Source organism: Pezoporus flaviventris, unplaced genomic scaffold (genome assembly GCF_033815535.1).
Source record: "Pezoporus flaviventris isolate CSIRO_AGI_PZ_B2104156 unplaced genomic scaffold, CSIRO_AGI_Pfla_v1 ptg000047l, whole genome shotgun sequence".
NCBI lineage: Eukaryota > Metazoa > Chordata > Aves > Psittaciformes > Psittacidae > Pezoporus > Pezoporus flaviventris.
This window is the reverse complement of record NW_026892595.1, coordinates 6005915-6020475: the sequence shown is the minus strand read 5'-3', so window position 1 is coordinate 6020475 and position 14561 is coordinate 6005915. Positions and strand designations below refer to the sequence as shown.

Sequence of the window (14561 nt, the reverse complement as noted above, 5' to 3'; positions counted from 1 at the left end):
TATCAGCTCTCTTGCTGGGATTTTGTGAAGTTGCTTAAAAACAATCTGTGGAAAGGACTCAATTAGACAGACAACACCAGTTATTCAGCTGGAAAAGAAACACATTCTTGGCAGTCTCCAAGTCGATGTTTGGGCAGCACTACAGCTGGGGCTGAGGGCAGCTCTTAAAACTGCAGCATGCCCGGAGGTGTGCCAAGAAAGCCCCAGACAGTATTCTGCAAAAGCTTTTCCTCATCCCAACTTTTCTTCTCAGGTTTGTGGACTAAACGTCTATCTTCTGTTTTTAAAGACACACGCTCACAGTGCAAATCAGCTGACAATTGCACAATTAGATCCATATTATAATTAAAACTGGGAGAAATCTTTCAGGCCAAGGGGAAAGACGGGAGGAGGAAATCACTGCATTTAGTTGAAGTTATTTTATTCAGAAATGCAGTATAGTCATGGCCAGATTTTCCATAGAATTTGGGCCTGGAGAGCAAGATGAGGTCGGGCATCATCATCATAGCTACATTTCCTGAAGTTATGAGACTGGAGCCCTCACCTAGAATACGGACACCTCACTCACTAAATGCAGTGGAATAGAGAAGAGTGTTGTGGCACCACAGCAGTCACAGGTGGTGGGTTGGTACTCGATAGCTGTATCCTCATCTGACAGAGGCACAGAAAGACCACTGAGAGAGAGAACCAAGAACTGAACTCTCAGGGGTACCAAACCAATGCACAATACATTTGTAAGCAAGGTCTAGTGTGACTAACGCAATAAAGAAATTTACCTGTATTTTTTTTTTTCTTTTAATCTCAGAATAATAAAAAGCTCTGCAACTGATTCCTTTTCTGGTAGATGTTAGGAGGGAGAAGAGACAATATCTGTTGCCGTTCTTTAACAAAGCTATTTAACTGGGGAAAACTGCTACTTCACTACCGCAAACAGCTTCTTTCACTATTCAGTATTGAGTGGGGAGAAAGGGGGTTGCTGGACCTACAGAAGTAATGCAGAATAGCAGCATGGCAGCTCTTCTCCATTTCATTTGTTAACTTGGTATGTCATGGAGCATGGAAGCAAACACTTTCATTTTCTATTCAACTATTAAAAAGTCTGAGCAATTACATTAAACTGAAATCTCTCGGATCAAATAAATTCAAACAGCAGCTGTCAAAGTATTCTCTTTCAGCTGCCCTACTGACAAGATGAAATTGTAAATAGAAACAAAACAGAAATCCTCTTGCACAGGTCTACACAACTCCTGCAGTTTGGTTCCCCCAGCAGTCCAGTCCCTCTGCTTGGACCCTCAGCCAGAAATAAACGCACCCCAACAGATGAAAACTTTATCTTGATGAACTTGCATCTCCTAGAAGAAGCTACACTCTCACTCACAGCCTGTACTTCTTGGAGGGCTGAGGGTCATGAGGATGGTTTGGGGGCACAGTGCAGCTGCTGGGATGAACAACAGCAGCCAGCTGGGACAAGGAAGGTTTGATAGCTTCCCAGCTGTGCAAACATGCTGCAGACCAGGTTCACCAAACTTCTGAAAATGGGCTGAATTCTAAGGCAAGTACTTTTACACGGCACTCTCTTTACCAAGTAAAAGAACTCCAATTTAATTTAGATAGTGCCCTATAACACTGTCCACTTTCTAGCATACACCAAAATTTGCTATTTCTCCACTAATGCCTTCAGTACACGAAAAATGAGATTTTATTTTGCTTTTTACTTTTCAAGATTGCATTTTGTTAAAAGCATGAGACAGGAAAAATGAATGCAACACTTTGAAGGATAAAAAAAGAAAGGAAATAGGACAATCATGTATAAACCAGCTGTTTGACAGATTCAATTTCATATACAAAAGGAAAGGGTATCCTCTTACATGGCAACTTACTGTAAACTTCCTTATTCCACATGCTGCTTTGCAGCCTTCTAAATGAGATGCTCATATATCTTTTCCTAATTACTGAGTCGCTCTTTCTGTAAACAGTAATTATAAAAAGGCATTTATGTGCCCATTTATGTTCATAAAGAACATTTTAAAAACATTCTATTTCTTGCCACCCAATACAGATCTTTGTGAGAACTGTATTTATGCAAGTTGTGCTTTCCCAAAGGAAAAGTTAGATGGGATATGACCTAATGTTCCTTGAGTACTATAAAACTAATAATGGATTACAGAAATGATAGGAATCTTTATTGAACTTGGGTGGCCATGAACACAAATGTGAACAGGTTGCAGAATCTGAAAGAGGGAAATGTCCTTTTGCAAGCAATTTAAGCACTGTGATCATAAAGCTATGTATATTTTAATACCTTTGCTAACTTCTATGGCCACTTCATAGCAAGTCTATTTTCCAAATACATAGTTAAGCCTCCCTGTAAACCGAGTTCAGAATTTATTACTAGAATTCACCAGTCAGAAAGTGAGTTGTTTACCCATAATCTGGTAAGAAACAGCAAACTTTCTTTACAATAGATTCTGTTTAAAATTTATGAGTCACATCAAAACCTTGTTTTCTAAATACAAAAATGTCAGCATTTTCTCCTAGCTTTTACAGCAGTGGTGGTAATCATCAGAAATGTTATCTGCACAGAACAAGTTCTATTTTGACACTAGAATGTAAAGTAAGGTAAAAAAAAAAAGAGGAAAAGACACATCTACCTAAAGCATCTTTATATAACCGAGGGATGAAACAGACTCTTTTATCATTTTTAAAATTCAAAGTTTATCAAAATTTTCCTTTCCAACAATTTTTTTTAAAATATCCTTTGAGGTAGATTCATCCCTGTGTATGACAGCAGCTCTCTGCTCAGCCACATAGCTTTACTGTATATGCTACACACCCCTATCTGTCTCTCAATGGCTTTGAAACATGCTCCCACCACCCTGCCGAGCACATCCCCTGCCCACCACACATGCATTGTCACTCCCTACATCCCCAGCCAGCCAGCCCTTTGGGACCACAGCTCAGCTTTGCCCTCCAGGCCATGCAACCACCCTGTGCTCATGCATGACTCTGCTGGCAGCGTGTGTGTCTGCCCTCACATGGCAGACAGCCCCCACCACGTAACTTCATAGCATGTACAGATCCAATGAGACCATTAATACATATACAATCCCATGAAGCCTACATGTTGCTCCCTGCTCCAAGCCCTTTGTTTTCCCCTTGTGTTCATGCTGTTTAACAGATGATTGTGCTTCCACTTCTCTCACCTTACATTACTATACTGTGGCACAAATCTGGGTGATTTGCAAAGGCAAAAAGCAGTGACAAAGGATATATAATGTTTTCTTCAGTGTCTAATTTTAAAGGCTATAAGGTAAAGTTTTCATCAGTACTTCACGTGATTTAAAATGACAATGTTGTTTCTTACTGAAACATTATTTTTATTAGCTCTTAGGTTAAATACTACTAGCAACTGATGCCAAAAAACTTTTTTCAATTTGAGCAAACCAATTTTGCAAAGTCACAAAGTCTACTTTCTTAAACAACATTAGCAGTGAGTCTCTATTTACTATCATCTGCTCCATTAGATTTGATAAATTTCTATTTCTAGTTCCCTTACACTAAAAAAGTAACATTTTGGTGAGAGCAGGGGAGGAATATAGCAAGCAACTGCAACTGCATAATAGCTCAGTTTTGGTTGCATTTAATGAAGCAATTTATTATAAAAGCACTATGTAAAAATAAATAAATAAACTATTTAAATAAATGTTCTTTAATTTTTTTTTTTTTTCATTTTGACAATCTGTACCTGGAAAAATAACCACCTAGAGCTATAGTACGCCCAGGACTCAATAAATAGGCCATGCTCAATTGCTACCGAATATACTTCTAACCTCCAGGATGATCTGTAAACACTGCAAGGATTAGGCACTTCAAATGAACTATAGAAAGAAAAATAATTAAAAAACTATTACAGTAACTAGGGCTGGTGAGTTTTACACTCTCCTTTTCAGCCAATACTACTAAGTACAACTTTAACAGAGTTTGTTTTCATTTTTTTCTAAAGTAAATATATGCTGAAGCTTTCTGGCTTCTAGAATTCATTAAAACATAGTTCACCACACATTTGAAGCATTTTTTTTTCTTAGAACCAGAGGATTTTTAATGCAAACTACAGTAAGTGGCTTGTTTTACAACTACATCCATCTTCAGTAATGGGAGATATCCAGTGTTTATATACAAAACTTGGTTAAAAGCATACCAGATAAATAAAACTAAAGTACAGTAAAAGGTGGTTTTCCTTTTTTCCAGCCACTGGGCTTGTTAAACACACAATATATAACTGCTTAGTCCAGATGGTTATGGTCATGCTCTTTCACCCAAGTTGTCTGACTTGTCTCTTTTTTTGGAATTTAATCCAGGTGTTACACATAGACAAAAACTACACTCCGTTAATACCACCCCGTATTGCTACCATCAAAGCCACTATGCACTTTCAAAATCTAAGCATCGTACTTTACTAAAACACAGGTTTTACCCCATTCTAATCACATCTCATTCAAATAGGCAAGCTAAGAGGAAAATGAAAAATAATTTACAATAATTTTGAATTTGATCTGTAACTTTTTTTTATGTGAATAATGTTCAAGGGCGAAAGCAGTTCCTAAGCATTGATTATTACCACAACCATTAACACCACTCATATATTCACACTCTGATGGCTTTAATCCTTCAAAACATCCATACATTTTAATATTGTGTACTCATTCTCAATTTATAAAGCTGCAAGTCTGTGGCCAAATTCTGCAACATTTTAAGAGCTAAAAGTATTAGCTGTTTAAATAAAAATTATAATTTTATCACTTGATTACGTACAACTTTGCAGTATTCCTACTCATGTTGTAAAGTGTGGTTAAACAGAGATGCAGTTGTGAATTATTAGTTCTAAATTCTGTAAATGCTCTTACTCCCCAAATGATAAAGTAAATAAATAATATTTGGGGGTTAAAAAAGTGAATTGTTCCCAATTAGAGCTAAGTAATGTTATGGTGTCCTCTGCAAATAGCCTAATTAAAATAGAATTTCAAAGGTCAAAAGCTAACTTATATTAATAAATCATAAAGGTTCATAATTGCAGTTGGTGCATTATTTTAATTACTAATAAAAATACGCTTTGAAAGCTATTTCTCATTATCCTTGTGTGAAACATTACAATCGAATGTATGTGGAAAACATTCTATTTACATATTCTTTTGTTCTGCTGAGATGCTCAGGTTTCAGCTCCAAACGCAAATCAACTCACACAAACAATACTCAACTTACAACATGTATCTGATGACCCCTTAAGGCAAAGGTGGCAGTTTTCTACTTAAAATAATTATTTCCAAGTACTGTGTTAGCACTGTAATAGCCAAATATTCAACTCTTCTACATCATCTCTCTGTACATTAAAGCTTGAAGCTGGGAGGAGATTTTCCAAGATTTCTTTGAAAGGACAAAAAAGCCCCAAACAACTGTGAATATTTATGAGTTCAAAGTGTATAAACAGGTGTCTTCCTACATTCACATACATGTATGACCTGGTGGAGTATACTACCCTAGGTATTTATCTCTATAGAGAATTTTCTTTTCTGTATGACTTGATTATTCACAGCTATAGACAGCAGCCATGCAAGTACTGGAATATTCATGTTTTCATGCAATTTGACTGGCAGTTCTGTAATTGTGGTAAGCTGCTTTGACCAAGGTTTCTATAGCAACAGCCTTACTGTCAATTCTTACCTGTTTTCTGGTCATCCATTGTACTGAGCTTAGTCTCGTCAGCTACTGTTAAAAGGTAAATGTATAATGGTTAGCCCAGTTAGTGCCCATGCCCCACATGCATCCAACATTCCTTCTGTTTCGCATATTTTTTGGTCAAGTTAGGGGACCTTAGCAATGTCATACTTCATGCAAATAAACTGCAACAGTAAGCAAACATTCTGGGTAGAAGTGGCAGCAAACTAGTAACCTTCATGCAATGTCAGTCATGTTCACATCACAGGCAGGTACAATATGTTATTTACACGTTAGCACATCACAACTAGTCAAGACAAGTCAATAGCATCAACCTCACTGTCCCCTGGGGAAGTTGGTGAATTAGGGACTGTAGTGAAGATATTCACAACTATTGTAAAGGAGCAAATTGTTTTATATTTCATTATTCTGAGTAGGGAAATTGGTGTCTTCAACAATCAAAGTCACTGTTTAAGGCTACTAGAGCTTGTACTTCAGAATCTCAATTCAACAGCAGAAAAAAAGATGGGCTCGTTAGCGACTACTTATTCTCAGTTAAAATTATTCTAATTGACTGCCTGTCTCAGCCACTGCTATTTTATAGGGCTTCTAATATAAATATTAAAACTTGAGTCTCAAGCAGACGTCAGACTAGCCCCATTTTCTAATTCTGAATCCATCTACAGATTGAGAGACTATGAAGGGTCTTTAAGGCTAACTGCATTATGATCATGAATTGAGAATTATCCGGTTTAGCCAGAGCCACAGTGTGGTACAGTTTTACGCAGTTTCAGCTCCATTTTAATAAATACCTTTAGTGCTCATGTATAACCATATAGCCAGAGAGCTACTATATTTAAATGTATGGACATTTACAAAGTGGTACAGACAATACACAGGCCACTTGGCCACTGACATTAAGAATACTTTACTTCCCACCACTAGACTTTGTGCGCAGTAGTACTGCACATCAACAGTGTGTTTGGAATTACAAAATCTATATACTTACAACATGAAAATCAGGTTCAAAGAAAACAATTGAAAAAATATCACTCACTACCTAGATCCATGCTTTTGGATTTTCGTGTTTTAACAAACTCCAACTGACTGGCATCTGAAAATTGCTTTGTACGCTTTTCTGACATGCTCTGGCGTCCAAAACCCTCTCGCTGGAAGGCAAGCACTGGATCAACATCTGGACTAAGAGTGCTGTAGGAAGGGAAAAAAATCATGCAAACATTTATCAAGAACACACAACCTTTCACTCTGCGGAGAAAAGCATTAATTTAGCATGTGACTTCTACCAATGATAAAGTACACATTTTAAAATAAACCACTGCAAGTAGTCAGTTACGCACACAATGGATTTGTTTTACTGCATTGAGCAATTCTAGTTAAGAAGTATCAAGAATTTTACTTATGACTTTTAATGAAAGATATACATATCTGGTGTACTATACATATACCATCAGAATGCACAGCCCCAACACAGGAATAATTCGATGGAGAATAAACCAGCTCCTTTTTCTTCATGAGAAACAAATATATTCTGTTGATAGTGAATTACTAGTTTTGTCTTCATGACAAAGTGTTTTTAGTAAAGCATAAATAGAAACTGTCCTGCCTGAAGCCCACAGAGCTTTAAACTTCTTAATTTAAAGACTTCATATGAAAATTTTTCTCCATATGCAAAATTCCTTTCGATTTTTTCATACCATCTCCTAGTTATAACCTAGCTATGAAAGGCAAACATATTTTTTACTCATCGCTTCCCTACAGTGCAAGTATCTATAACAGTGATTGCACCACTGAATCAGAAATTGGGGTAAGTGGACTGAGCTTCAGTCTCTTCTGCAGGTTTCTTGCATGACCTTGGCTGAGTGAGTCACATCTGTAGTGAGCAGTGACCGGCCTTTCATTGTGCTTCATCAGAAGCATGCTGATGATAGGTTTATTAATGTTGGTCAAACGTTGACAGAATCATGAATGCAAGAATGCAGGTAAAATTTGGTGCGCAAGCTATACGCTAAGTTTGCAATGTGTCACCATGGCCACAAGTCATGTTAAAAATGAAAAAAAAAAAAAAAATGCAAGATTGCTTATTGCTAATAAATAATATGAAGGGAAATTCACACAAAGATCTTACAGCTCCTGGAAAAGGGGAGAGTATTAGAGAAAACCTGAAGACAGGCCCAAAGAATATTGATTTCTACTTCAGCTGGCACAAAAAGAAATCAACAGCATAAAATACTGAGGGGAGAAAAGTATTTGCACCACTGTTACCTATCCTATAGGAAAAAAGATTCCTCAAAATCCTCCCTCTGATTATTGTTGCACTTCAAGATTAAAAAAAAAAAAATAAATAAATAAAATCTAAATATCTTGTCAATGAAACCTCTAAAACTAAATATCATTCAAAATACTGTATGTATACATGTCAGTGTTCAGTAATATACCTCAAAAGAATTTTTTCTACTTTAAGGACTACGTATAAGACACATCTTATACCTATTGATAAACAGGCAAATAGTGAATTTCTGAAGAAACCAAATTATACTTTTAAATTCTGTAACATGCATATGTTTATTTGTGAAATGTACTGTAATATACAGAAGCATCTTTGATCAACGCCTGGGTATTAGGCACAACAGTGAAGAGAGGTAAGGAAAAGTGTCTAAAGGAATCAAGAACTATAAAGGATGAAAATCGCAATCTGCATTACCAGCAGCCTAGAAGAAATTCAGCCTAGTAGTGACAGATTTACAAATAATAAGATATGTGTGTGTGACAGGCATATAATACTTAAGTGAGAGCAGGATCAGAGCTTATATGAATAAAGTCAATGTCAAGTGCCTTTTGACTTTAATGTTTCTGGCTCAGGCTCATAATGTTTTACATTTAATTACTGCAACTATTTCAGAGATGTCTGCACAATTTAGCAACGTTTGAAGCATATGCTTAAAAGCTCTGATGAATCAGAGCCTGAACTCAAAAATAACTATTTAGCCCTCACATTCACTCCCACAAAACAGGGAAAAATTATCTTCACATGATAGAAAGATAAAACAGACAAGGCCAACATACACTTCTAGAATTTACAGCATGTAGCTGATTAAGAACCACCTAAGTCTGAAAACGTCCTCCAAATGACTCAACTGAACTTACAAGGTTTCAACGCCTTTTGTAATCAGAACATAAACGACTTTCCCAGGCCACACAGGAGTTTCTGGCTCACTGCTAGTCAACCCTGTCTCTGAAGGCCAGAAAAATGTGGTTTTACTAAGTGAGAATTTTCTCTAGCAACATCTGTTAACACAGCTCACATTAGTTAAAGATGACCGGCTTCATCTTGCCGAACAAAATGTATCCTGTGACACTTTCTTCAAAAAGGGTGAATTTGTAAAACTATTTGTTTTGGCTGCAAGCTCCTTTTTTCATATGAAAAAAGAGAGCAATGAGGTCTGGACATGGTGTCAGCAACCAGGAATTCTGGACTGGATCTCAGCATTTTCACTCACACCACCTCCTTTAGGGGCTTTCTCTCTGCTTCCTTTACCCACCCTTATCACACCTACTTTCCACACACGCTTACTAGGGGGATTATTCCTTTGTGTTTGCTTAATATCTTGCATATTAGAGGCACTACTTAGCACCAAAAATTCCTTGTTCTCTGACATCACATCTCAGACCATTTTACTGTACTGATATATGAGCCCTATCTAGAGTCATCAGTTTTCATGTCCTGGTTTATTTGTATTATTAATGACACATGACTGTGTTTTAGTAATTAAGGAAAAAGCAGATTACAGGAGTTTGAATGCCAGTACATTGCCTAAAAGTATTCAAAAGCCCCCATGAAGATCCACAACTGGAAAAGCCAATGAGCACAGAAGAGGAACTAATGCCCCTAAAAACGCCTCGTTTTAATATTTTTCAACTACATTAATAAAAGACAGAAAGGTGAATTTAGTGCAAGTCATTAAGCAATGCCAAATGCAATTTACTATATTCTAGCATACTTAACAAACAAGATTTCTGGAATGACAGCTGATCCTTAAAAGAATGTAACCGTCTTCTGACCCTCAATGTTATTAAAATTCCACTTATTAATCCTGTCTTATTGCCCCTTTGTTTTCATAACATTTTCATCAAGGATTAGGGAGATATTGTGAAGCTGGAAAAGCTTACATTTTCTTCTGTGATTCAGAACAGCTGCCATTCTTGTTTGGATAACCCTTCATCCATATTCTTAGTTTTACCCTCTGTGCCTTCCAGCAAAATCATAGAATGCACCTTCGTTTTACAAGCCTTCCTTCATCCATTAGCAGCAGGAAATTAATGCAACAATCTAATTCTGCTGCTATTTACTCTTTTACAAATAGAATACATTAGATAGTAAGGCGCTGCACTGATCTGTGCTTTTAAGTGCAATTGTATCCAAAAACCTTTACAATTTCTCATACACGTTTAAAGGTTTTGAGTATGATCAATTCCAAAATACCTAATCCCCATTTTATTTACTGTTACTTTCATTTTCCAAGAAGTATATGAATAGCACGATAAGCTGCAGAAGTAAATGCAAAGGCATCTGCAGGTTTCAAATGGGCTCTTACTTTATGCTGTAGTTTTTTGCTCATATTCAGCTAAAAAAAAGTCCCTCATAAATAATCTATTATGTGCAGCCTCGAGTACTAATCTATTTAAACGTCTCAAATTCTCAGCTCTAAAAGCTTTTACAAAAAACAGATGGACTTTTCAGGGGACTCAACTACAGGCATGACTTGTCCAAGAGAGAGGTGAAATATAAAAAAAAAAATGGAAAAAAATAATAATCCAAAACATACACAAACGAGGATGAACAAAATTACCTTTTATACAATCATTAAAACAGTGCTTAAAACACAGAACTGAATTCTCGGACACAAGACGAAATAAGCTAATATAAAACAAAGATGAAGCTGACAGGTGCGTATCAGCTGGCAGGTGCTGTTGCTGTTTTATTAAGATATTCCTGACACATTCATAACAGGCTCAAGAGACAAGAAAAATAAGAAAATTCATATACTTCACACCATTTGTGGTAATTATCCAGCTTCAAGAAGTGGCAGTGTACAGGGGTGGGCTTTTATTTTGCTATTACTACAGATAATTACAGGACTTGCAAATTAAATCTTAGATCTGTATTAATTGTACTAACTAAGCAATAAACAGTATTTCTTTGCCAGGAACCTAAGCAAGTCAATAATAGCACTTAGTGCATTTCTCACTAAGACTCTTAGATTAAAATGGGTAAAAGTAACTGGAGAGTCAAGCTAAGATTCATGGAAATTATTTTTGCTATGGATTAAACAGTAAACTGAAACTAAAGTTACTTTCCATAAGAAAGATGGGGAGAGACTTTTTAGCCTATTATGACAGGAGAGTGGTAATGGTTTTAAACTAAACAAGGCTAGACATAAAGATTAAATATTTTACAATGAGGGTGGTAAAACACTGGCACACATTGCCCAAAGAGAAGGTGAGTGGAGACATTCAAGGCTAGGCTGGATCAGATGCAAACTGATCTAGGTGAAGATGACCCTGCTCATTGCAGGAGGGGTTGGACTAGTCACTTTCAACCCAAACTATTCTGTGATTCTATAGTTTCAAATATGCAGCTAATACTTCCCATATTTTTATAGGTAGTTATTACAGTACACTTTGGATGATAATTAAAAATCATACAATGATATCAAAGGTATTTCTTCATGCATAATAAAGAAATCTTATCTAGTTCCTGTTGCACAAACGTCAACACTAAAGCAAAATAAAAGAGCTCCCTTAATCTCTAAACAGATTTTAAATTACTATATATTACTAGGAAAAACAAGAAAGTAGAGAAAAACAATGAAAGACTGCTAGATATATACTGGAATACAAAAAAAAAAAAAAATCTTTGTTTTGTAGACTTAGAAGTACTTACAGTGAGATTTATAAATAAAAATTCCAATTGGAATTATTCTTCCATCTTTCATAAACACAAGTGTTTAAATTTTGCAAAGTTTTTTTCTTTTTTTTACAAAAGCTAGGTCAGTTGACAACTAAATTAATATTAAATCATCAAATTAACACAGCTAAATACTGATTTGGTCTTAATAACAACTAGTAACATTTCCAAAAATGTGCTTTGACAGAGCACAAACCTGCAACAAGAAGTAGAAAGTCTAAATTATCTGTACAGATTTCCTTCCTAAAATGGGGACAATTACCAGTTTGAAAATAAAGAAATCTAAATGTAACGAAAAAAAACAACAAAAAAAGATTAATATTAGTAGCCAAAAATAAACTAAAGGAAAAGACATAACAACAGTCATCTCTCTCTTTTTCCTTCCACTAAACCATGCTCTTACCAGTCTGTTGACTCATTAATTGCAGCTTTAGCCCATCCACCAGCATCAACAGTGCCAAAGCCAACGTCATCATGGGAACTGGATGACGACTGGTCAGAGAGATGAGGAGGGAGGACTGACAGTCTGTCATCTTCAATAATGACAGTGTCATCTTGGGGCATGTTCACTGTTGGAGACAGCTGATATTTACCTGAAAAGCAAAAGAGAGAAAAAACCCAAAACTTTAATAATGTCAGAAAGCGTCTTGAATAATATATAATCAGAGCTGATAAAATGCCATATCCAAATGCAATGCTACTAATAAAAGTGACCCAACACTAATACGACTAACTATATTTTACTTTACACGCGTTTTCCTACACAGAGGTCTGAAAGGTAATACAAACCAGTTGTATCTGTGGCCTAATGCAACAGGATCACAGAATCACAGAAGGGTTGAGGTTGAAAGGGACTTTGCGTCTGGTCCAACCCCTCCCCCTGGCTCAAGCAAGGACACCTACAGCCAGTTGCCCAGGACTCTGACTAAATGGCTTGTGAACGTTGGCACTCCACGGCCTCCCTGGGCAACCTGTGCTTGCTCACCCTTACAGAGGAAAAGTGTTTCCTGATGTCCAGAAGCAACCTCCTATTTCTGTCTGTGGTCCCACTGCCTCTGGTCCTTTCACTAGGAACCAGCTGACCCAGAAGCCAGTATCTTCTCTTGCACCAAGTCATTTAATAGAAAGGAAGAATGAACACAATGGGGACTAACAGAACTCATCACTTCTTCTGATCCATCTTGCCCTTATAAAATTTGAAACTTGTTTGACTGTTGTTGGGAACTTACAACCCTTTAATAATGCCTCCACAAAGAAAATAATTGCGAAAAGGGATGGGAACTCCTGGCTAAAGCTAAACAATTTGAAATTATCATTCTCTCTCTCCTTTAAAAAATAATACAGAGGCACACGTGCAAATTTGGAAAAAAAACAAAACAACCCACTTTAATTCTATTACCGCTAAATTCAAGTAAGTTTTTACACTGTCATTAAAATTTTTAAACTAGAGCCATCACATAAATGAAAGAGACATAATAAGGACTCAACATTATTCTTTGTTAAGCAGCACACTTCATTCGGTTAATTTGTGAGAAAGCGGTTAAAGGACGCTATTTAGAGGGCTCTTACAAGCTACTAAATCACTGTTTCCAAGTAAAAATTAGTTTTAATGTGCATATAAATACTTTAAGCCCACTACCACTTGCTTTTATAGGGCTAAATACATACACAATTATATTTTCCAGTAATCATTTCAATGCGTAAGATTGTATAAGAATTTTCAAGCTGCTAAGAAAAGCAGAAGCAGCTTTGAAACCTATAGAAAATTTTATGCCACCAAAACAGACTAAAGAGTTGTGAAAAAAATCAGGAAGAATATTTTAATTGCAATGGTGTGTAACATAACAGGGCTGAAACTGAATAAATCATCTTTCTTTCAGGATACGTGCATGAGATACAGAGTTGGGAGCATGGGAGTTACATAATATTATTTGGATGACAGAGAAATAAAGAATTATCACAGTTTGAAATTTTAACTTGGAATAAACAGATGTTATTTCAGCATCTAGAAATACTAAGCTAAAAATTGCTCTAAGGAAAATAAAGATCTGCAAATTCAGATGAACGTTATTTTGTTACCTGAGGCAAAGGGTAATTATTATGTTTGATTCTTTCATATTAGTTGTGCCTTATTTTTTAAGTGACAGGATATATTTAAAAATATTTTTTCCTCCTGGATATTGTTTGCTCCTAACTCTTACTACATGCAACATTATTTCTAATGAATAATCATGACATTACATGAATTTTATTCCTTGAATTTTATTATTTTACCAAAACAATTACTAAAATTGTCACATCTCATGAGGAGAAACACACTAGTTTAATCAACTGCTAATCTGAGAACAGACCGTAAATTACTGTAGTACTGTGATGCACTGCAGTGAAAACTTGTACATCTATAACATAAACTGCTTCTATGGACATATCAAATATTGCCGCAATTTATTTTTCCTACAGGCATGGAAAAATTGTGTAGAATTGGAGGAGAAGAATCTTTTCGTCTTTTCTGGAAAGGTTTCACTTGCCATCACTACCTTTGCATGCAATTATTAAAAAAATGAATGAATAAATAAAACGTTATTCATAAAGAGCTAGCTAAAATCCTTACTGCACTACATAATACATTTTGTATAGCTTTCCAAAGGAGGGAAAACGGGCTTCAAAAGAGATCACTAGAGAAGGCTGAAGAAGTGGCTCAAAGAAAAAGGTACTGCATGGTGAACATCTCATCACTGTCAAACTGAAATGAATGTGTTCAGTTTGCATAACAGCTGATTCTTTGCCTGGCAATAGCTTCTGTGATGGACAGGCTAATGTTTAGCCTGGTAATGTACTTCTTTCCAAACATAATGCCTACAAG

General features: G+C 36.1%; 1 protein-coding gene across 14 annotated transcripts in view; it reads right to left on the bottom strand.

Moving 5' to 3' along the window:
- Window positions 1-14561, bottom strand: part of PARD3 (par-3 family cell polarity regulator) — a 451464-nt gene that overhangs the window by 148843 nt on the left and 288060 nt on the right. For 11 of the 14 annotated variants that reach the window (XM_061468050.1, XM_061468055.1, XM_061468052.1 and 8 more), the window contains 3 exons: window positions 12102-12291; window positions 6770-6921; window positions 5719-5763 (listed from right to left, as the gene is read on the bottom strand). In XM_061468050.1, the coding sequence (XP_061324034.1) occupies window positions 5719-5763; window positions 6770-6921; window positions 12102-12291 (387 nt within the window). The remainder of the gene's footprint in view (window positions 1-5718; window positions 5764-6769; window positions 6922-12101; window positions 12292-14561) is intronic. The other 3 variants (XM_061468051.1, XM_061468057.1, XM_061468053.1) reach the window with 2 other exon arrangements.